This window comes from Ochotona princeps, chromosome 20 (genome assembly GCF_030435755.1).
Source record: "Ochotona princeps isolate mOchPri1 chromosome 20, mOchPri1.hap1, whole genome shotgun sequence".
NCBI lineage: Eukaryota > Metazoa > Chordata > Mammalia > Lagomorpha > Ochotonidae > Ochotona > Ochotona princeps.
The window spans coordinates 12,027,790-12,050,994 of NC_080851.1; the positions used below are offsets into that span (position 1 = coordinate 12,027,790).

Genomic DNA, 23,205 nt, shown 5'->3' on the forward strand with positions numbered 1-23,205 from the left:
CAGGCAGCCAGGGTGCTGGCACAGCTCACCCTTCCCTCTTTAGACCATCCTTCCCTCCTCTTGGGTGCATACACATCTCTCGATTGCTACAACTCTGCCAGGACTTGTCCCCTCACTTTGTCTTTGCTACATTCACAGATCCCTGGCATGCAGTGAAACATGTGCAGTGAGCAGTGTTGAAATGAATGTAGCTTTTTGCAAACGTTGTACCACTTTACTCTTGCAAGCACTCTTTCCTTCCTGCCTGCCTGCCTTTTTAAAAGAAATTTTTTCCCCATAGCACTGATATCTTGCAAAAAACCATTCACAGAAAGTCAAGGTCACGAAGTCAACATCCCTGGCGTGCCGATGGAAACACGAGAGGCACATGTGGAAGGCACCTTCCCGTCAGCCCGAGCTGGTGTAAGCAGGTGCAGCGAGAACAAGACTGCCAGTAGGGTTTTCAACTATTCTAGCACAACACAGAAGAATCTTCTGAAGTGAGTAAATCAGACGCAGCAATGCATACTGTGGGATGCCATCTATATAGAGTTAAAATAAACCACATTCACACTTAGTGAGAGAAGGCAGGTAGCTGGCTACCCCTGGGAGGGTAGATGCGGCTGGAGGGCAGCAATGGGGGGCTTCTGGGCTCCCAGAGACACGGGCAGGGCTGTTGTAACTTTGCGGAGACTCAAGGAGCTACACACCTGTAACATGCGCATTTGGCCTAGGGCCTCCATAACTTACAATAAAAAAGTCATGGAGATCCCTTGTCAGCTTTCCTTTTCAAAGTGGTAGTTTTAACAACAAAGCAGCCCTTAAGTAGGAGAACACACTAATATGGGATAAGTAAAACCCATAACCCTTCCACCCCCAACACACACTTTGCAAAACAGCTCATCAGCAAGGTTGGCATGATTCACACTGCAAGTCGAGTGTGCCCAAGGTGGCTGCTTAGATGAGGGACAGAAGCAGGGTGTAATAGGAACATGGGCGGGGAAGCGGACAGAGGCCCGCTCTCCTGGGAGCTGTGCATGTGGGGTCGACGCAGAGCAACGGACTGGGCCGCAGCTCAGGGCCTCATCAACACAGCGCCCTGGGCAGGCCTTGCCGGACAGTCCCTGACACAGGCGGCCTGAGGCCTCCCTCCGCAGCAACTCTTCACTTACTCTGATTTATCTGAAAGCAGATAAACTGCTTTTCTCCCCCAAATGCCCTCAACAGCCAGAACCAAGAGCCTACAGCTCCACCCGGATTACCATGTGAGTTGCCAGCAGCAATCCAAGCTCTTGAGACCCCATTTGATGCCTCGCAGAATGCATTAATGAGAGCTGGACTGGAAGTGGAGCCCCTGGCATACAATTCCAGGCACCCCCATAGGTGATGGGAGGTTCCCAAGCGATGGCTGGACACGTGGGCTACAGTAACAGCCCTTGGGGAGCTGTGGTATGATTAAGTATATACTTGCAAGATGAGAAAACTGCAGGGAATCCTTACACAACCTGTGTAACAGGAGGCACTCAAGGAACGCACCAGCACAAAGTACGCCCTGGAAGGCAGGGTCTTGTGTGGCCTGCTAACAGCTGCCCACTCATTGGAGGTCTGGGAACTCTGGCCAAGCCCAGACGGAAGTGATCCTCCAGATGCCTGCCCCTGTTTGCCACAAAGCACGCACAGGCCAGGGTTGCAGGGCAAATTCCCCTTGACCGGGTCACTGTGTCCGACCATACTTTCCCTTAGTTCCTTGTTGCAGGGAAGCAATGCAGACCATTTTAGGGGGTCAGTGCAGAGACCAAGGTGTCAGTCACAATGCCTGCATCCCACCTTGCAGGACCTGGGTTCAGTACCAGGTTCCTGATTTTGCTTCCATCCTCCTGCTAACACAAGCCCAGGAGGCAGCAGTGCTAACTAGGGTCCTCGGGTCCCTGCCACCCCACATGGGAAACCCAGACTGAATCCCGGCCTGTGCATTTGGACCTGGCACTCGGGCAGGGAAACGGAATGGAAACTTGCACTCTCCGTGTATCACTCTCCCTCTTCAAATCCAATAAACAAAGAATATATTCAAAATATAAATCACTTGCTAGAAGCATTATACAAAAATTGAACTAACCTGCTTTTCCAATTTTTCCTAAATAAATTTTAACAAGTATATACCATATACCACACTTTTGGTTTCACTTCACTACCTGTCTTGCCCTTGAGCTACCTGGTCTCCCATCCCCCACCCTACCCCACCCCACCTCACCCCTGCCCCATTCCCCTAACTTTGCCCCTCTGAACTTTGTGCACACATAGTTTTCAAAAACACTTTGCCCTAGGGGTCAGCACTGTGGTCTAGCAAGTTCCACAGCTGCTTGGAACACTATCTTAGAACACCAGTTGGAATCTGGCTGCTCCACTTCTGATCCAGGTGCCTGCTAATATGCCTGGGAAATCAGGGGCAGGAAGACGGAGTACTGGGTGGAGTCTCTGCCACCCATGTGGGAGACCCAAACAGACTTCCTGGCTCCTGGCTTCAGCCCCAACCAGCCCCCCCTGTTAACAGTCATTCTCATTTCTCTGATCGCCCCTCCCTCTCTGTTACTCTGCCTTTCAAATAAATAAAACAAATTTAAAACCAATTTCATGCCCAAATCAACTTCATCTTTGGCCTCCGTTTTCCATGCACTTCTAGAAGCCCCGAACGCACACTGGTCGTCACACTCACTCACCAGCTCTCTCCTACATTCCTTCCCAGTGTCTCAGGTGTGCCTGTTCGCCATTTTTTCTGCAGCCACAAGCTCCACATCCCAGAACCTCAAACTGGGATGACTCCTAAAGCTGTGGCCCTGCTGTGCCAATCCAACCTCCAGGGGCATTTCAGGGAAATGCCAACAACCGCCTCCTCCCCCCCCCCCCAGCCCCAGACACACACTGCCTCCCCAAGGCTGCTGCTCAGCAGACTTCCGGGCAGAGCTGTGCCATCTACCAAGCACTCCCAGAGCAACAGCATAGACCATCTTCTGCCACACCATCCCAGGCCTCCCGGGGATATAGTCTTTTCCTCTCTTACATGCACATGGAGGCCACCCCCTCCTTCCACCTGCTGTGGGGTCTGCCTCATCCCCACCAGACTGAGCCCTGCACAGAGGCCCACTTGTCGCCTCTTGTCCCTGCCACCCGCCCCTCAACATGGTCTCTTGGATGCAATCTGGAACTCCTGTGCGACAGGTCCACTGCTTCCGCTTCACTTGTTCACAACATTCCTGGCAGAGCTTCACGGTGTTTTACTCAGAACAAAAGGCACTCAACACACATCTGCTTAAATTAACATCTGAAGCAACACCAGAAATATTAAGCAGACAAAACACGCCTGGCAACACTTAGGTTAGAAATAAATTGACTACAGCGAATTCAGCTTCAGCATCTACCACAGTTTTCAAGAACAAGCCGGACAGCAGAACGCCAATGCCTTAGCCCGGCAGGTCTTATGCCAAGTTCCACTCTCCTTGGCAGTCCAACACTGTTGCCTGAGCCTCTCATATCCTCCAGGCTGCCAAGTCACAGCTGGTCACACCACATCCCTGGCCCGTCTCACACCTCTGCCCTGCACCTGCTATCTCCTTGGCCTGGAACAGCCCTCAGCTGCCCCTACAACTTCCTAGCTGTCTCCATCAGACAAATCCCTAGTGACCCAGACATGGCCATGTCTCTGCAACGCAGGTGGGCCTCTGCGGGAGGTTGTCGCTGAGTGAAATCCATCGAGGGTACTTGGCCAGCCTCAACAGAACCACTATCTTATCTTCCCAGACCGATGCAGGCACAAGGGGCTCCGACTGGTCAGAAGCCCCACTTTATGCTCCTTCCCCAAAATTGCAGTTTTCATTAATAAGTGACTTCTCCTCGAATGGGAGCAGAAAAGCCAGGAGTAAGCCCAGGGGGGCGTCCTGCAGGGCCCCCTCCTGCCCCCTCCCCTTGGCCAGGGACACTCTCCGCTCAGATCTCCACAGCTGCCGAAGACCCTAACAATCAGTACATCCCTTCCCCCGGCGACTGTGGTATTTCACACACAACTCTTATTAGGAAGAAAATCGAAATCTAATCAGGGAAAAGTTGTAGAAAATCAGGGAAGTAGATACTTCATAGGTCACTTACTGCTAACCTACACTTCACTAAAGAGCCCAGCCCGGCAGCCCCGATGGTGCCTCGGCCCCTTCTGCCCCAGTCGGTGATGCCAGGGGTGGTAGAGATGGGGGAGCGATGCTCAGTGTGAGCCATGGCAGACCTGTGCCGCTCTCACCCAGCCCAGGCCTGGCAAGCTCACCAGAACCTCTATCAGGGCCACATCTTTCCCATATCTCCTGATCCCTGCGTCCTTCGAGAGTGAACCCCCACTTGGTCTCCAGGTCTTAGGAATCCCAAGAAAAAAGATCACTTTCCCACTGGAGCCCTAGCGCAGGCTCACACACAGAACCCACAGGTGATTCTGTTGGGCTCACCCGTCACTGAGCGTGGACACAACAGCCTTCCAAGCTAAGTTCTCCTGGCCATGCATGGTGGACGAGGTCTCTGCTGGAGCTGAAGCTGCACTGCCTCCAACACCTCCGAGCTCTTCCCGCTTCCTGTCCTGCTGGATCAAAACTCCAGCGTCGGAACTGGATCAAAGCTCCCAACCAGGAGAACCACTGTGCCTTCAATGAGTGAGCCACACTCGCCTGCTCTGGGTTCCTGGGCAGCCCATTCGGGGGCTCTCAGGCAAACTGTCCTCAGAAGGACATCATGGAGCTGCATGGCATGAGATGACATCAATCACACACGCTAAGGATGCCCAGGAGTCCTCACACACTTCATCCAACATGCCAGCAGCAGGGCGTCACCCAGATGGTCAAGAAACCCTCGTCTGTTCCCCAAGCTGCCACCATCCAGATTTGTCCGCACCCACAACCTCTCTACTGCGTTATTCCTTCTGAGAAAAAAGCAAATTCTTCGAGGACTCTACTTTCTTTTTTTAAGCTTTATTTATTTTTATTGGAAAGGCAGATGTACAGAGAGGAGGTGAGACAGAAAGGAAGATCTTCCTTCTGATGGTTCACTCCCCAAGCGGCCATAACGACCGGAGCCGAGCCTGTCCAAAGCCAGGAACTTCTTCCAGGTCTCCCACGCAGGTGCAGGGTCCCAAGGCCCTGGGCCGTCCTCGACTGCTTTCCCAGACCACAGGCAGGGAGCTGGATGGGAAGCAGGGCCACCAGGATTAGAACCGGCGCCCATATGGCATCCCAGCGCATTCAAGGCGAGAACTTCAACTGTTAAGCTATCACACCAGGCCCAACCAAACCTCTTTGATACACTGACCATATCTTCCTCCCTGCAAAAACTGACCCCCTATTTTTAACCATTGTTTTTGAATTTTATTCCCTCTGTTTGAACTATGGACTTACAAGCATGCATTGCATCAGATGCATTTCAGACACAGGGCACTTCCATGAGACTTGTCTCACTGAGCCTTCTTGTGACTTTTTGCTATGAAAAAGTTTAAACAAATATAAAGCAGAATAAACAGTGTGACAAAATCAATATTCCGTTTCTCAATTTCACAGTCATTGTCATAATGCCCTCTCATTTCCTCCACCCTAACACTGGATTTTTGTTATAATTCATACACATTTACAACTAAACACACACATGGCCTGAGCACACGCGTCCCGGAGGCGGAACACAGCACCGTGGCTTGCACGCAGCCTCCTACTTTCTCTGCTCATCAAACCATGTGCACAAGGGCGTGCTGCCATGGCCCACATCATCTCCAAACTGGATTACTCAAAAGCAAATCTCGGACATCGCAATTTCATCTGGAAAGGCTCCAGTGCTTTGTCTCTAAAAGACAAGCTACTCCACAGAATCGCAACAGCACTGTTCACAGCAAACCCCTAACACCAGGTGTTCAATCAGAACTCAAACTCCAATCTAAATGGCAGAGTGCTGGAGGGGGAAACACAGATAGAGTTCTTCCATCTAATGGTTCACTTTGCAGACTGCTGTAACAGTCAGGGCCGGACCAGTCTGAAGCTAAGGGCCTGAACATGTATCTAGGTCTCCCAGGTGGGTGCCCAAGCATGTTAGCCATCTCCTGCTACTTTCCTGGCTCATTAGCAAAGGGGTGAAATTGACAGTTGGCCATCCAAGACTTGAACCAGTGCTCTGACACGAGATTCAAGCTGCAGCAGGGCTCTGCTGTTTTAAACAGCTGCACCACTGATGCAGAGTAAGGCTCCTGGAGTTAACTGCCATCCACCAAACACACACCCCAGCAAGCTTCCCACGCAGTGCCTTGCTCCTGTGTCCACAAGCATGACCACCTTTTATTGAGATTGTCACGAACACCCACATGTTCGATGTTCATGATCTTTACCAAAGGCCCTTTAGTTTCATTTGAACAGTAACAGAGTACATCAGGGTCTGGAACCTGGCTGTGAACAAATCCATGAGGATGATGGTGGTGATGATGGTGGTGGTGATGACACTGGGCTTCTTTCGCCCAGGAGAGCCAGGGCAGTCCCATCGGTTCGCAGGACGACCACGATGCGCAGAGAGAATTGTCACCTTCTTAGAAGGCAAAGCACACAGGGGAATCCTGGGCAAGTCAAGACTGCATCATGCAGCAACCGCTTCGCAAGGCCCCACGCCCTGGGAGAGGAACCAGCTTAAAACACACAGCACACTGTCACCACAAATCCCTGTCCACAAGTTCCTCTAGAGAAAAACTGGAAAAGATTTCAAAGTGTTAAATAAATGTGCATTCTGGGATTTTTAAAAAATCAAACATAACAAAGGAATAAAGAGCTGTTTGAAAATAATCTCTAAAAGCTACAGAACACAAATGAAGCAAGAAACAAAATAGATTCTGTTATACCGACCTTCAAAAATATCGTTCTGAGCTCAGCTGGTTCGGCTCTCTTAGTTAAAGCCACCTATAAATAAACATAACAACATTGTTAGTATTAGAACACACTGGAGATATCAAGCTAACAGACTGAAGGAAAATAAACTCCAGGTTAGAAATTAGTAGATTTCATTTTTGTACTAAAAAGCACCAAACTGCTCCAGTGCAGCCACCAGGTTTTAAGCGAGATTCCTTAAGTGGCTTCTGGACACTCACACACCATACAAGGGACCAGCGAAGCGCTTGGTGTCTAGGGTGCCATGTTCATCATAGTTTAGAAAAGAAAAAGAGAGGGAAAAAATTGAAAAGATGAAACGCATCTGCAAACATCAGGCAATTCTTTAAGGACACTTCCCTGTCACAGGGAAATATTAGTTATTCAAGGACAACGTGTTTTTGTAACTATGAGAGGCTGTATTTTTGAAAAAAAAAAAAAAGTCAGAGAAGGCGGCACCAACCCAGCACAGGCAGAAGGGCACAGGCAGAAGGGCACAGGCAGAAGGGCACAGGCAGAAGGGCACAGGCAGAAGGGCCCTGCCTCCCGCTATGAACAAGTGCGCACGCCCAGATGTCTGGCACCACCACGAACCTCTCTTCTCCCCAGCTTTCTGATCGAATGAACCAGAAGTCCACCAAAGGATGACTGCTACCCTCCGTGACCTAGAGACCTGCTAAGAGCAAAGCTGGACAGATGAACTCGTAATCAGTGCTGGGCTTCATTCTCCGGGCCGCAAAATCCGAAAACATCACTGGGGAGAAAAAGCAAGACCAAGTTCAACATGGCTACCCCAGGCTGACACAAAAGAGCTCTTATGTGGAACCAACAGTGTGCTTATTCAGTGTCCCATCACCCAATCCTGCTGGCAGAAACGGTCCAGACTGCAGGCTCCCCAGGCACAGCGTCACCCCGGGAGCTGGCCAAGCAGGGCTTCTGGGAACCCCCCCACAACATGCCAGCCATGTTGCCATCCAGGGGGAGACTTATGCAAATTGTTCTAAATCCTTCCTGTGTTTGCAAGGCTCCTGTGAGATCTCCCCACAATGCGTTCTCTGTCTCTTAGGAGGGGTGGCCGGAGCTCCCTGGCTTGCCACGGGCAGGAATGATTTTATTAATGAACCCCTGGAAGGTGAGAAGTAAGCCCTCTGGACCCAGCTGGCCGGTCAGCGCACTTCCCAAAGCAAGACTGACAGCTCATTTCACTTCAGCTGAGGACTCCCTAAGCACCAGCGCTGTTTTTCATCCTTGGAACTTGTCATCTTTTCTTAAACCCTGAATTAGTTAGTGTTCTTGGCTGCCCAAGAAAGGAGCCAAAAGAAGGCTGCTAACCCACGGAAGATTCCTGACACTAAGAAAGGCAGGCTAGGCTGTGGAAGACACCATGACACCGAAGGTCCTGTGGCCTCCAGCAGCGCTTGCAGGGCAGGCAGAGAAATACCCTCCCTGTGGCCAGAGCTCCACGACTCACCAGTCCAGGCAGAACACTGACTTCAAAGAGTCTGTGGACCCACAGGGTGGGCTGTGGTATGGTGCTACTGCTACTGGGACCCCCACCTGCCTTACCAGAGGGCCTGGATTTCCAACCCAGCTTCTGCTAGGGCACAGCCTGCACAGCAGCAGATGATGGGTCAAGTACTCAGGGCTGCGCTTGCCCATCAAGAATATCCAGTCTGTGCTCCGGGCTCCTGGCTGCAGCCTGGTGCAGCCTTGGCTGTTGTCAGCATTTGTGGAGGAAACCACCAGATGGGAGACCTTGCTTTGTGTCATTTTTAAAACCTTTGCTGTTTTACCTTTCAAATAAACATTTAAAATGAAAGCATATGGTACACTGTGTTCTTACTTAGCTCACTGCCTCCTTTCAGATCATCTTATCTTGTTTGAAAAGAAGAGAGAGAAGGGAGAGAGGCAGAAGACAGAGGTCTTGCAGTGCTGCTGCTTCACTCCCCAGTGCCCACAGCGACCAGGTGGACCAGGAGCCTAGAACTCCACCGGGGCTTGCTTCATAAGCAGCAGTGACCCCGCTTCTTGGGCCGCTGTCTGACTCTCACCAGGGTACAATGAGCAGCAAGCCGGACTGGGAAGCAGTCAGAACCTGGACTCAGGCACATGGACCTGGAAACAGTGTATCCCAAGGGGCAGCTTAGGTATGGACAAACCCCCAGTCCAGTGTGGCGCTGTCACCTCTCAGGCTGGACGAGACCCACCAGCCTTCAGACCACGTTCACGCGGCTCACGTCCACTGCTTCTTCATCACCATTCTCGTCATTTTGTGAGAGTAGATCAACTTTTTAAAAAAAAAATTTGTTTATTTATTTGGAATTAAAGAGAGGAGTAAAGATTGAGAGAGAGAGAGATCTTCCATCTGCCGGCTCACTGGGGCCCGGGCCAAGGCTAGGAGTGAGGCTGCAGCCCGGGCTGGGCGGGGCTCAGGGAGGATGCCCACTCAGGTCTCCCTCACAGGTGCTGGAGCCCAGCACGGGGGCCATCCTCCACTGCCTTCCCAGTGCTTTAACAGGGAGCTGGGTAGATTCCAGCACTACATGTTGATACTGGGAGTAAATCCCAACAAACTGTTGATATAAGGAGTTTTTAAAAATGCAGGTTTTCAAGAAAACTGAATAAATCATTATTAAGAAGGAAAGGGATTCTTGGCAGGTAACCATGAAGTTATAGCAACACAGAGAAGATTTTTACTATGACATCATAAAATATTTTACAGCAATTCCAAACTTAAGCAACAGAGAAGAAGGAAGGTGTTGAAACAGAAAAACTCCATGTATTTAGATTTATTTCATAAAAAGAAAACCCACTATTATCGTTTAGTATGGAAATTTCAAATTAATTCAGTGAATCTAGGTTCTACAGGAGCAAAATCCACAGATCTCTGAATATGTAAGACTTTCTGGCAAGCTAATCATAGCTAAGCCATGTGAAAAAAAAAATCAGCTAGTTAGGTATACCATGGAAATAAAAGCAGCTGCCAAAGACCTAACTTTAATTTGTGTTTTGTTTTGTTCTATTAAAGAATAGGGGTAGGCGCTGGCGTGCAAGAAGAATCATAAAGATTATCTTTCAGGACAAATGAACTCATTCTCGTTCTGATTTGGGGAGAGTAAACTGGACTCCGGTCTCACCTGCAGGCCCAGAGCTCTCGCAAACAGCAGGGGCACAAACGTGTGCTCGTAAACACCTGTTACACACAGGCCAGCAGGAAGCTGCGAGGCAGCCTACAAAGGTGAGGGCTGCCCATCTGCAGAATGAAATACAGAGAAACGCAAAGCTCGCCTCTCACCTGGGAGCTCCGGGAAGCCCTGAGCATCTGGGGGCTCAGCTGCCACCCAGCTCGGGCAGAGCAAGGAACAAACAAGGGCTCCAATGTGGAAACAGAAGAGACAGGGCTCCCGTGTGACCACAGCTTCTCAGCCCATGCTGCTGGACCCCGTCACATCTGCATCAACAGGGAACTTCTAAGACTGCACACTGCCATGCCCCTAGCCAGACCTACAGAACTAGAAACTGGGGAGAGGTGCCAGGTGCGCAGGTGCTGTCACCCACGCGGGCGATCCAGACTCAGTGCTGGTGTCCTGGCTGGCCCAGAGCCCCGCCCTGACAGTTGTGAGCACTGGGGAATGAACTGGGGAAGATCTCTCTCTCTCTTTTTTTTTAAAGATTTATTTTATTTTTATCGCAAAGTCAGATATACAGAGAAGAGAGACAGAGAGGAAGATCTTCCGTCCACTGATTCACTCCCCAAGTGACCGCAACAGCCAGTGCTGTGCCAATCTGAAGCTAGGAGCCAGGAACTTCCTCCAGGTCTGCCACGCGGGTGCAGGGTCCCAAGGCTTTGGGCCGTCCTCGACTGCTTTCCCAGGCCACAAGCAGGGAGCTGGATGGGAAGCAGAGCTGCTGGGATTAGAACCGGCGCCCATATGGGATCCCGGCGCTTTCAAGGCAAGGACTTGAGCCACTAGGCCACCATGCTGGGCCCAGGGAAGATCTCTTTATCTCACTGCCTCATAAATGCATTCAAAATAAATAAACAAATATGCTTTTTTAAAAAACGGACCACAGCTTTAGACAATGTCTGATCCAAGCATGCTGACTAGAACTCAGGGCCTCTGCTTCTGCTGTCAATTTAAATCACCTACGGGCTTTTTCAATCTTGTCAAAGCCCAAGTGGTATGAGTGGTGTGTGGAACGCGCATACTTCCGGCTTTAAGATTAGAACGAGGGCCTGGCATCACATAAAACAGCACTGCCTATGGTGCCAGCAACCGATATGGGTGCCAGTTCGAGTCCCATCTGCTCAACTTCTGATCTCACTTCCTGCTCATAGCCTGGAAGGAGCAGCAGGCGATGGCCGAGCTGTCCGGGCTCCTGCCACCCACATGGAAGACCTGAACGAAGCTCCTGGCTTTCCACCTGGCACAGCAATGGGCACTGTGGCCACCTGGGGACGAACTAGCAGACGGAGGATCTCGATCTCTCTCAGCAACTCTTTCAAATGCATAAACAAGCTTTTAAAACAGATTATAATGAGTGTGGGGGGGGCGGGGAGTCAGACCCTCACTAACTACACCAGTCACCCTCCCAAACTTGAAAAATCTGAAAGCCAAGACAAGCACAGGCATACTCTGAAAACTCTACTATCATAAAGTAGCTAATAGCCTTATATATGAGCTAAAGACCAGGACACACAACCTATCAAAAGAAGGTCACTGTGTGTGTGTGTGTGTGTGTGTGTGTGTGTACTCACAGACATGCACATGCATGTAAACATGCAATGACAAGCAGAATGGGGAGGCCGAGAAACACGGAAATGAGTGCAGCACATGGACCCACGTCCCAATGAACCACACTCCCGCCAATGATGTAAAGCCTTCTCAACCTTCCTGCACTAGAGACCAGCTCTAAAACTACATTTCCCAGACTCCTTTGCAGCTAGATGGCCAGAGTGCCATAAATCAAGTGAAGTTGGGTGAGATGTGAAAGGCAAAGACTTGCAAGAGAAAGTCAGGGGCCACGCTTCTGCTGTTTTTTGCCAGTAAGCACATTGGAAACGTCTAGTTTCCCTGAAGTAACTTCCTGCCCTCCCAGGTCAGGGGCCCAGTGGTCCTGCAACACTCCCCAGCTGGCAAGCAGTGCTGTGACCACACAGGAGGCCAGCGCTCCCTTGGTGGCCTGCTCAGCTGGGAGGCCCTGGAAGGCAGTGCTGAGGACACAACCTCAAGCCTGTTTCTTCACCTTCCCAACAAGCAGGGAAAGCCATTTAACACCCTGCAATAAATCCACCTCTGCCGAAACCACCCAGAGCCTATGCTGTTCTCCACAAGTGAACCTTGACTGATACAATCAGCAATTGCAAAAGAAAAGTTTGGAATTCCCGAAAACCACAAGTTAGCATTAACTTGAGGGGAATAAAGAAAGAGGTGTCTCATCAAACTCCAGAATGTAACTTCTATTGAAAGCACTGAACAACTCACCTACTCTTACGGCACAGTTCCCCTAATTTCTAATAAATAAAGAGCTATGATAATGAAAACAAAAAGTTGCTGAAATAGCACTGAGGTTATAGATAAGATGCCATGCTAGAAATCCTCCAAACCACAACATTTCTGCGTAATCAGCCCTTAAAAGTTCGTATCAGTCAACAGTTGACACAAAGCTTCCACCACCACAAGAGGGTAACCCGCTGGGCCGTTCCCCAGGCAGAAGGCGTTTCTGGGGCGCTGGAGATGTTTAGCCCAACCACTCAGCAGGCTGTGACGCATGTTGGCTTGCACTGGGCTCTGTTGTAGACAAACATTAAACAACTTGAAAGCCATCAAAATCAAAATGCTGATATTAACAGGCAGAGGAGAACAGTCAAGAGATGAATGGTGGGTTCTGTTTCAACAGTGGTCTCTGTTATGCCAAGGCGGCTTCTCATTTGCACTAGTTTTAGCTTTTGCTGCTATTGTCGTTAAGCTCAAACTAACATCCCAGCAAATGATGCTGGGAGAGTAAAGGATAAAAAGCTGATGGGGCTCTGGGACTTGGGGTGGGCGGGAAACCGGGTGGGGCTTCTCCCTCAATATCCCCCTTTACCTCAGATACATGATGGAAACAATATGGACATAATAGTATTACCCACTTCCCTATACCCCCTGAACCTTTTTTTTTTTAACCGTGATTAACTATGTAAAGATTGTCAACAATACAATCAAATATATTAAAAAAAAAAAAATAAAGCAGATAATTTTTTATTTAAAAAAAAAAAAAAGCTGATGGGGCCAGATGAGTCTTTTCTGAAACAAACATGTTCCTGTTTCTATCGTAAACTCCTCCAGGAGGCAGCCTCAGCTGGACTCGTAGCATGGTCACCTCCGGCAAGCCAGTCGGCCTTTCTGTCTTCTAGTTTCTACAAAATGCAGCAAAATTATACAGTCTAGCCTATCTCATCAGGTCATCCAGCAACTAAGAGCATAGATGAAGAGCAGCCTGGAAATCCTACCGATAACAGCAGGAAGGGTTCCTATCAGCTGGTTTTACGGAAAAAAAAAACCAGCAAACTGCAAACAAGGTGATGTGACAGTTCTAATTTACATTGACAAAGTTTTCTTTATTTGAAAGGCAGAGTTAGAGCAAAAAACAAAGACACAAAGAGAGATTTTCCCATCCACTGGATCACTCCCCAAATGGCCACCATCATGGCTAGAGCTGGGCTGGGCCAATGCCAGGAACTTCATCCCGGTCTCCTATGTGTGGACAGAGACCAAAGTGCTTCAGCTGTCCTCCATTGCCTGCTCAGGCCATCGGCTTGGAGCTGGACCACAAACAGAGAAGCCGGGTCTCCAACCAGCACCTATATGGGATGCCAGCATTGCAGGCAATGGCTTAACTCATGATGCCACAATGCTGGCCCACTTAATTCTAACAGAAGGAATGACAAGGAGGTCTAGTATAGCCGAACTTCTCTCTGTCCCTCCTTCTCTCTGTAAATCTGCCTTTTCAATAAAAATAAATCTTTTTTTCTTTTTTTAAAAGAGGCAACAAAAGGTGACAGGCTCAAAGGAAAAACACTGGGGCCGTTGTTGTAGGGTAACGGATTAAGCTGCTGCTGCTAATCGCTGCCATTCCACATTGGAGCTCCAGTTCGAGTTCTGGCTAGTCTGCTCCAATCCAGCCCTCTGCTCACTGACGCCCCTGGGAAAGCAGCAGGAGATGGCCCAAGCTCTTGGGCCCCTGCCACCCACAGGGGAGACGAGGATGAAGTTCCAGGCTCCCAAAACAAGCAAGTGGGAAATAAGCAAGCGGACAGTGCCCCCCTCACCACCCACCGCAGTGTTTCTTCCTCTCTGTCACTCTGTCTTTCAAATAATTAAAGAAAGAAATCTAGTTACAACACCATATCCCAATGATTTCGGGGACAGGCACTTGGCACAGCAGTTAAGCTGCATCCGGGACACCCACATCCCATACCGGAGCCTGTCCAAGTTGGATTCCCTCAGTCATCATTCCACTTTCCTGAAAGTGAGCTCTAGTGCTCGGGACCCTGCCCAACACCGCCATGTGGGAGACCTGCACGGAGCTCCAGGCACCCAGCTTCAGCCTGGCTCCATCCTTCAGGACGTCCGTCCTTCAACCCAGCTATTGGGGCCTTGGGGGAGCATCACCAAATGGAAGCATTCTCCCTGCAACACCACTTCTCCAGGAAGTAAATAAATCAAAAACAATGGGGAAGCATGACCATCCGACTCACCCTGCTTAAACAGTCACTGTGCACACACGTGGACAATCTTTCCTTTCAAACAACTTGTGGAGCAAGCGCAATTCTTTTTCTCTATAGCTGAGGCCCCTGCAGGTCACACACAGGTTGATCTGCTCCAAGGTGCATGACGTCTCAGGGGTCAGAGCCCAGGTGGCCCTGCTGCCTCAGACCAGTGTTACCCAACCTTGCATCATTCTCAGCTGCAGGACCAGTGAGCCTGCCGTACTGCGGGTGCCGGGCATTGTAGGACACTGACCAGCAGCATCCTTAGCCTCTGCCCACTGGGTCCCAGCAGCAACTGTGATGAAGAAAACACCCTCCTGGGGAGAGGTTGCCCCAGCACCCTCCGACAACCATTGCTTTCAATGAGAAAGCAGTGCTTGCTTACTGTCGCAGCCAGACACCTATCTACAGGAAGGCTATAAGGCATGAGGCACCCAGCAGACAACGCCACACAAACCGGAAAGACAACCCATCCAGGTGTGTGACATCAGAGCCTGGAGACAGGGCCTAATGGACTGGGGTGGCAGAGGTAGGTCTTATGAATTACACTACTGATTATTAATTACAGCAATTAACAACCACCAGCTCACCTCCCTGGGCTCTTCACCCTGAGGGAGGTGAACCCTTTAAGTCTGATTTCATGTTAACGTTAATGGCAGGTGGACCGTCACTAACAGCCCTCAGTGTTTCAAATGAGGAGGCAGAAGCACCTAGAGGCTTAAGAGAGCACCAGAGGGAGGGGAGGGCGCTCCGGCCATCCTGAACACATGACACCGGAGGATGTGTGACACTCTTGTCGCGCCAAGTCACTGGCCCACACCAAGTCTCTGACTCTGCATGGCCATTCACCACTGCCCACGGCTCACGACAACATACCTGCCTGACACGGGGGAATATTACGCCACAGCACAATATGCTGAACTTAAGTCTCGTTTTTTTTTCTAAAGCATCAAGGTTACAGTATAATTAGAAACCAGCTGCAACTGTAATTACCACTCCCAATACAATTTGTTACATATTGGCAAGTGTCAAATTACTCCTGCTCCTTAACCTAATAAAAAAAATTGGTGCTATTCTGCAGACTGTGATGTCTGCTCCTGGTGGGGAACAAAGGAACCCAAGCCTGTGACATATTTACCAAGTGCTGAAAGGCTCAACTTAGGAGCGCGCAAGGCGCTGGGCAATGTGGAACAAGAGGAGAGAGAATGCAGTTGACTTCATGAGCAGAGAGCAGAGCGAGCCCTAACTAAAAGGACCATCCAAGAAGCTGCTCCCCGCCCCACCAGTCCTGCCTCATTCATTCAAAATTCCTCTAATGGCAGCTCAGTGGGGAACCTGAAGGTAGGAGAGAAAGTAGGTAAGAGCCCCTCCCCATACCCACCACCCCTCCCTCATCCCTCAGCCCAGGAATATTATTCTTAAGACACAGAAAATGAGACGGGAGAGAGAGAGAGGGTACCCCCACCCTCTGGTTCACCCCAAAAAAGCTTGGGCTCCTGCCATAGCCAGGAACACTGAACTCAACCACAAATGCTTCTTGCTCAAGGGAAACCTTCTGGATTTCCACCTAGACTTTCCTCATCCAATGTCATTGGTAACTACTTCATGGGCTTGGCAATGGACACTGAGATTGTGACTCTGTGGCTAACGAACAACGTAAGTTCTGGTTTTCTTGTTTATCCATCTGTTGAGAGATGGAGAGGAAGAGGGAGAGAGAGAGCATGGGAGAATGTATAGAAGCTAAATGAAAATGCTATAACCTGGACAGAGGCGAGCCCCACCCTGCCTCCCAGTGACCTGGATGCTTCCGAGCAGCCTGGCTGACCGAGTCAGCAGGGGATGCCTGAATCCTGCCAGGAAGGCGCCCTGGGTTTTCTGAGCTAATTGGATTTCCTTTCATGTCTGTGAGCCAGCAGCTTTAGGCTGAAGAGCAGTGAGGGTAGCAGCCTGACACTGAACAGCACAGGGTCACACTGGTGACTCGAGATTCACGAACTCCAAGCATTCACGAACAACCACAAAAATCAAAGGGCTCCCCACCTTTCATCCAACACTGAAACACTGGCACATGGATCACAGTCCATCTTCAGAGAACGAGGGATGAAGGAAGACTCCAAAATGGACCAGAACAACCACAGGGCGAATGAATGAGAGATGTCTCAGGGATTAGTAACTGGGGAATCCAGTCTTAACAATGACATACAACTGAGGAGTCCCAAAGGAAAAGAGTTGTATTTAACAGGAAAATAAAATGAATATGAAACAGTTAAGCATTGTACAATGCAGAGAGAGAGAAGCGTGTCATACTGTAATGTGGCACCACCACTGGTGGCACGTGCCGCGTGTCAGGTTGACAGCAGACAGGGCATGGAGGAGGTCCCGCACCCCGCCCTTCTTACCTCCTCATGCACCATTCACATTAACTGAAGGGGCAAACAGTACACCCTGCCCCTCCTGCATTCCTCATCATTCACAACTGACAGCACAGAAATTACTCTGGAGGTTCTGTGCACCAGGCCCCACCTGGCCCCACCTGGCCCCTCCTGCCTCCTGTAGGTTAGTTAACTGAAACTTCGGGCTCTGGTAACTCCCTGCCTGCCTGAAACTTTGTACTGCATGGCTCTCAGTCTGATTGGAGGATGAGAGCTTGAAAACCCCTGACTTTCACCACTCAGCACTGTGGCTCCTGGAGTGTAGCGGGAGCTTGTCATCAAGCTTGGGAAATAGACTCCTCCTAACATTCTACACTTGGGTCCAGTGTGGTCGCTCTTGCACGCCATAACAACACACTGTGAAAAGGCAAATAACTGCCTATGGAGCTGGGCAAAGATCAAGTTGCCAGGCTCTGCTCAAGCTACTACTGGCCAACAGGACCCTGTCCCTGCACCACCACACACAGAGAACCTGGAAGGAGATGGGAACAGGGCAGGGCAGGAAGAATCAATGTCAACATCCACCATCCATAAAATGAAGGTACAGATGCTCCAGCAGGCACTGCAAATGGCATGAAGAGGCTTGTGCGTGTCACTGCTCTCCTCCAGCCACCTGCTGGCCAGTGCTGTCTTGGGAGCAGCTGGGGTGAGCAGGAAGCCATGGACACTGTGCTTGGCCCTGCTGGGATGTGGCAGGGATTAATCCACAGGGAGAATGCCTCTCCAGAGGCCCGTTTCTGAAGCCGGAGTGTCAAATCCATCTGGGACTGGACTGGCCAGCAGCTGCCAGTGTCGTGCATGTGCTCACTTGAAGAATCTCAATGTGCAACTCCTCAACTATTTCCAAAGTGTCACTTACCAGCAAGATAGAGCACGTGGTTTATTAGCAAAGAAAAAGCTTCCAAAGAACCATTGTCAGGCAGCAGGAACCCTCTTTGCCCTTCTTACTCATCCACAGGTGGTAAGGAGCAGAGCAGAACCCAGCCTTGCCCAGATTCCCACCTCAGATGCCAGCCTCCAGATCTGTGAACAAATGAATTCCTGCCACCTATGCGAACCAGTCTGTGGTCCGTGATTACGGCAGCCCCAGGAGACTGAGATCGCCACTCAACACACGGCTCATGCCTGAGCCGCTCCGCCTGAGCCGGTTCATCGTTCACTCCCTCTCTCATCTAGGATCCAGGCTCATCTAGATCTCTCATCTAGGATCCAGGCTCATCTAGATCTCTCATCTAGGATCCAGGCTCATCTAGATCTCTCATCTAGGAACCAGCGCTGACGGTGCGAGGCCAGGCCCAAGGACTTACAGAATGTCCTGTCTTCTGCCTGCTTTCCTGGTGGTTAGATTCAGCCACAAGTCTGTGCAGGTCAGACCGCAACCCTCCTCCCCACCCACATGACATCCCCAGCTATGGCTGCCAGGTTCGCCCCGTGCAATGATGGTTGCTCGGCTGGGCATGCCTTCTCTCCTTTGTAGAATATGGTCATTTACACGGGGAACCTTGGGGATGATGGAAATCCCAAAAACCTTTTCCCAAAGCGTTTTAGCAATACTGAATGATCTGTGCCCCACTCAGGGTGCCAAATGCTTCTTTCCCTTTCTGAAACCAGAGCCCATCTTCTGCCTCACTCAGTGGATATTTCTCGGCCAAGAAAGCTTTTGTTCTTCTCTGTCCTCCACCTCCACTCAGGGGACAAGAACAGTCACTCAGTATAGGCTGATGGCTTCTCTCTTCTATTTCAATGAATCACCACCCATTTCCAATTAATTCATCTTGATCATGATAAAATACATTGATTTAACCACCTTTAAGCGTACAATTCAGTGGCATTAGGAACAGACCTAACACTGCTGCATAATCACCACCACCCTGTCCACTGTCCCAAGCAAAACTCTATATGCATTAACTATTACCCAGTTGATCTGGAACAGTTGTTTTTGAAACAATTATGATCCAGACCCACAATACATATGCATCCATACAAACACATCTTTACTCAAATATACATACACATAAGTGTACAGATTTAAAGAATGGAAACTGGGGCCAGTGTTGTGGTGTGACTGCAATGCCAGCATCCCATTCAGGCTCTGCTTTGAGTCCTAACTGCTCCACTTTTGATCCAGCTCCCTGGAAATGAGCCTGGGAAGGCAGAGGAAGATATCTAAGTTGTTGGGCCTCTGTACTCATGTGGGAGACCCGGAAGAAGCTCCTCGCTTTAGCCTGGCCATGATAGCCACCTGGGAAGTGAACCAGTGAATGAAACTCTGGCTGGCTGACTGTCACTTTCTCTGTAACTCTGTCTTTCAAATACATAAAAAGTAAATTTTTTTTTTTAAATGACGACTTTCAAGTTTATTTACTACAGTTAAGGCCAGTATAAAAAGGCAGGTTCTTGGCCCACTCTGGAGGGCCAGGGTTCAACACACAGCTCTGCATTTTTACTCCAGCTCCCAGTGGACGCTGGAAGGCAGGGAGAATGCCCCAGCTGACTGCGCTCCTGCCACCCACCAGGGAGACCTAGATTGATCTCCAGTTCCCAGCTTTGGCTCAGGCCCAGTCTCAGCCATTGCAGGGTTAGGGGAGTGAAACAGCTAGGAAAGTTCTTTGCTTCTGTGTTCGCTGTCCACCCACCCCCCGCCAAAAGACAGCCAGCAACCATCAGACTCTTCTGCCAGCCCACTAGTGGGCAGTTCTGAAGGCCTGGCACACTGTTCTTGTCCCCTCAGGAGATCAACTTTAAGGATGTTCTTTTCTCTTGCATTGGGTCCTCAAACTCAGCCCCAACAGCCTGTGCCTGTGATCCAGGCTCATGGCACAGATGGACAAACCGCGACACGACAGGATGACACTGTCCTATGGTGCTGGGGGGAGGGGGATAACCGACAAGTCCAACAGGCTGCCACACAAAAGCAGAGGCCGATCCCGCCAATGTTCACTGTTACTTTCCCATTTGCTTCCCACTGGACACCAGCCAGCCAGGTCCCAAGGAAAGCAGGAGGCAGACTCACAGACGTGTTCCCCTTTGCCCCGTCACGGCAGACCTAGATGCTTTCCCATTCTCTGCACAGGACTGTCACCCTCCAACATCTACCCTCTAAGGGTATCTGGGGACCTTTCATCCTCTTCAAACAACTCCGTCAGAATTTATGTGTAGGGTGTATGGGAGCCAAGCTCCCCGAGTTACACGCCTCACGGCCCGAAGGTGCAAGGCCGGAGTGAGTGTGCACACAGGTAGTGAACTTCAAGGTTGTCCTTCCTGATACTTGGAAAGAGGAACAAGGCAGGGATGGATCCCTACAGGGTCAAAAATCAAACACTTCTGAATCTGACAAGTGACGGGACTAAGTAGGTTCATCCCCAGAGAAGCAGTACGGCTGGAAAAATAAACAAACAAATAAGCGCCTTCTTCTTTCCCTTCCAGACTCCGAAGTGATGGATCTTTGGGGTTTTTGCAGACCCTCGCTGAACCGCACGAGACAGGCAGGCAGACTAAGGAGATACCTAACCAAGGGGTTGCTGCTGAAAAACCAACCAGGACAAGGAGAAACCGAACCACCCGCCTCACCCAACAAACGAGAAGAAACCCTACCAACACCTAGCAAGCGACCCGCTAACACCAGCCCAAACCCCCGAGAACTTCCTCGGCGCATGCGCCCAAAGTAAATTGTTTTTAAAAATGGATACCATTTCTAACTCAAGGCATCACAAAGATCAATTGCTAACATTGAAACTAAGCCAACGACAATAAAACATTACGTAAAACACTAGCAGACCTAGAGGACAAAGTCCGAACTCACTGATCAAATATAATCCCAGAGGAAACAACCAGAAATGAGGTCTCCCCTGATGTGAGTACCCAAGACCATGACCAGGAACCTAGTGGGGGGCACTCATCCCTTATCAAGCACTCTAGCGAAGCTCAGAAACAAAGAGTGAGGCTTTCATGTGATCAAGCTTCTAGATCTACCACCTTAGCAAGAATCCTGAGCACAGAAAACCTGATAGGGAGGCAATCCACAAAGCCCAAATTGGTAAACTACAGAAAAGATGACCCGGTGTCCCCATCAAACAGACAGCGAGATAACAACTCGAGAAGGAGGGAAGGGAGAACTCACAGTTCAAAGCCCTGAAGCACAGCCACCAGCCGGCTCGCATGTGTCTGCACCTGCCAATACAAACCCACTGCGACCCTCCCGGCGCCCCTCAACACACAGACACACTTTTCAGCTTCCTTGCTGGGCTTCGGGAAACATAGACAGATCTCCTCCAAAAGCCGAACCTGGAGGAAAAAAACACCTGTCCCCCATCAAAGAACAGTGAGGAGACCCAAGAGGTGGTCCCTTGTTTCCACCATGTTGTTGCCACATCTTTATGGCAAGAAGTCCCAACCCTTGGGCCTCTGACAGGTCCACAGACCTCTGGGAAGGTGTTGAAAAGGCTATGAGGCAATACCGAAAAAGTACTAAGTTAGAACAATTAAAAATACAGTCAAGACAGAGGAGGCTAAAGCTGGCTAAAAGGTTTAAGTTTTATTCCATAGGTAAGAGAAACTCTGCTGTATGGGAAGGCAAACCAAAGGGGACAATGGACGGCACAGCAAGCTGAGCCACCATTTGGGACAGCAGCATCCCTCAGGAGTGTCAGTTCAAGTCGTGGCTACTCCACTTCCAATCCAACTCACTGCTAATGCTCCTGGGAAAAAGTACTTGGGTCCCTCTACCCACCTTGGAGACCCTGCAGGAGTTCACCTAATCCAGGCCTAGCTGGTGTGTGTGACACCCTTTCTCTCTCCTGTACCCTCTCTCTCTCTCTCTCTCTCTGCTGCTATGCCTTTCAAAAAACAAATAAGAGGCCACCATGGTACTGCAGTGGACTGAACTCTCTGATGTAATGCCAGCTCCTACATCCATGCACTGCTTCAAGCTCTATCCACTCCCTTGCTAATGCAGCTGCTAAGACAGCAAATGACGGCCTGAGTATTTGGGCCCGTTAGCCGCGTCGAGATGAGCAGGAAATTTCAGCCTCCTTACTTGAGCCTGGTGCAGCCCTGGGCCACTGCAGCCAACGGAAGAGGGAACCTGCAGATGGAAGATCTCTCACGCTGTCACCCTGCCTCTTAAATAAACCAATCTTTAAGATAAATCAATCTCAAAAATTAAAAAGGAGGGCAATGCCACACAATGGCATGAGCTGGGGCCGGGTTCTAATCATCAATTCTTAGCTGTGTGACCTTAGACAAGTGAAAACTACCTCTCTCCTCCCCGTATATAATGGAGATAATAACCGCGCTTGCACGCAGTGGAGTTGCTGTGCAGATTACTAGACAGAAAGAGTCCTTCGAACAGTGGTCAGCTTCTGCAGGTGCCGGATAAACATAAGCTAATGCTGTTGTTATTACTTGCATAACCTTTCTGAGTCTTGATCTTCCTGTCTGACAAGCCAGACTGTCACCGCCTTCCCAGCTACACCGGGGTAACCCCAGGATGGGGCTTTTCTGTTATCTACGGATCAGAATCTTCACTGGAAACCAGGCCCGAGGCTTCCTAGCTTCTAGAAGCCCAGCCCGTGATATAGGAGCTGACAAACAGTGGGTGTCACTAATACACGGGAATGCATTTTTTAACATTTCCGTCCCTGTACCTGTGAGCACAGTACTGCCATCACCATGGCGACCAGAGCCAATTTTAGAAGATTCCCTTGGTGGTTCCAGGTAGAATGGAAAGGGAGGTGACAGCCCGGCATGGAAGCTATGTCTGTGGAGCAGCCCGACTGATGGGAAGGGAGATGAAGAAGGCAGGACACACCTGGGCCAGGAAGGTGACGGGTTCAAGTCTTCTTGCTCTGTGTCCAGTTTCCTGTGGCAAATGCCGTTCCTCGCTGCCCAGAACCAGTACAGAAATCTGAAGCAGGAGGAGGCTGTGTTGCTGGCTAAGAGTGAGGAATAACCAGGAAGATGGATTCAGTTCTAGAAAAGCAAAGTCTGGAATGGCTTTGGGGCAGGCATCTGGTACAGTGGCTCCAGCACTGCCTGGAACACGGAATCCTGCGGCAGGTGCCTGGGTGTGATCTGGGGGATATCAAGTGTTGGCTGCAGTAGTTAGGTTTCTGTCAGC

General features: G+C 50.1%; 1 protein-coding gene across 1 annotated transcript in view; it reads right to left on the minus strand.

Annotated features, from left to right (window-relative positions):
* SLC25A13 (solute carrier family 25 member 13) overlaps positions 1 to 23,205 on the minus strand; it is a 138,429-nt gene that overhangs the window by 107,161 nt on the left and 8,063 nt on the right. Inside the window, exon 2 of the mRNA XM_004582326.3 lies at positions 6,879 to 6,932. Coding sequence (XP_004582383.2) covers positions 6,879 to 6,932 — 54 coding nt within the window. The remainder of the gene's footprint in view (positions 1 to 6,878; positions 6,933 to 23,205) is intronic.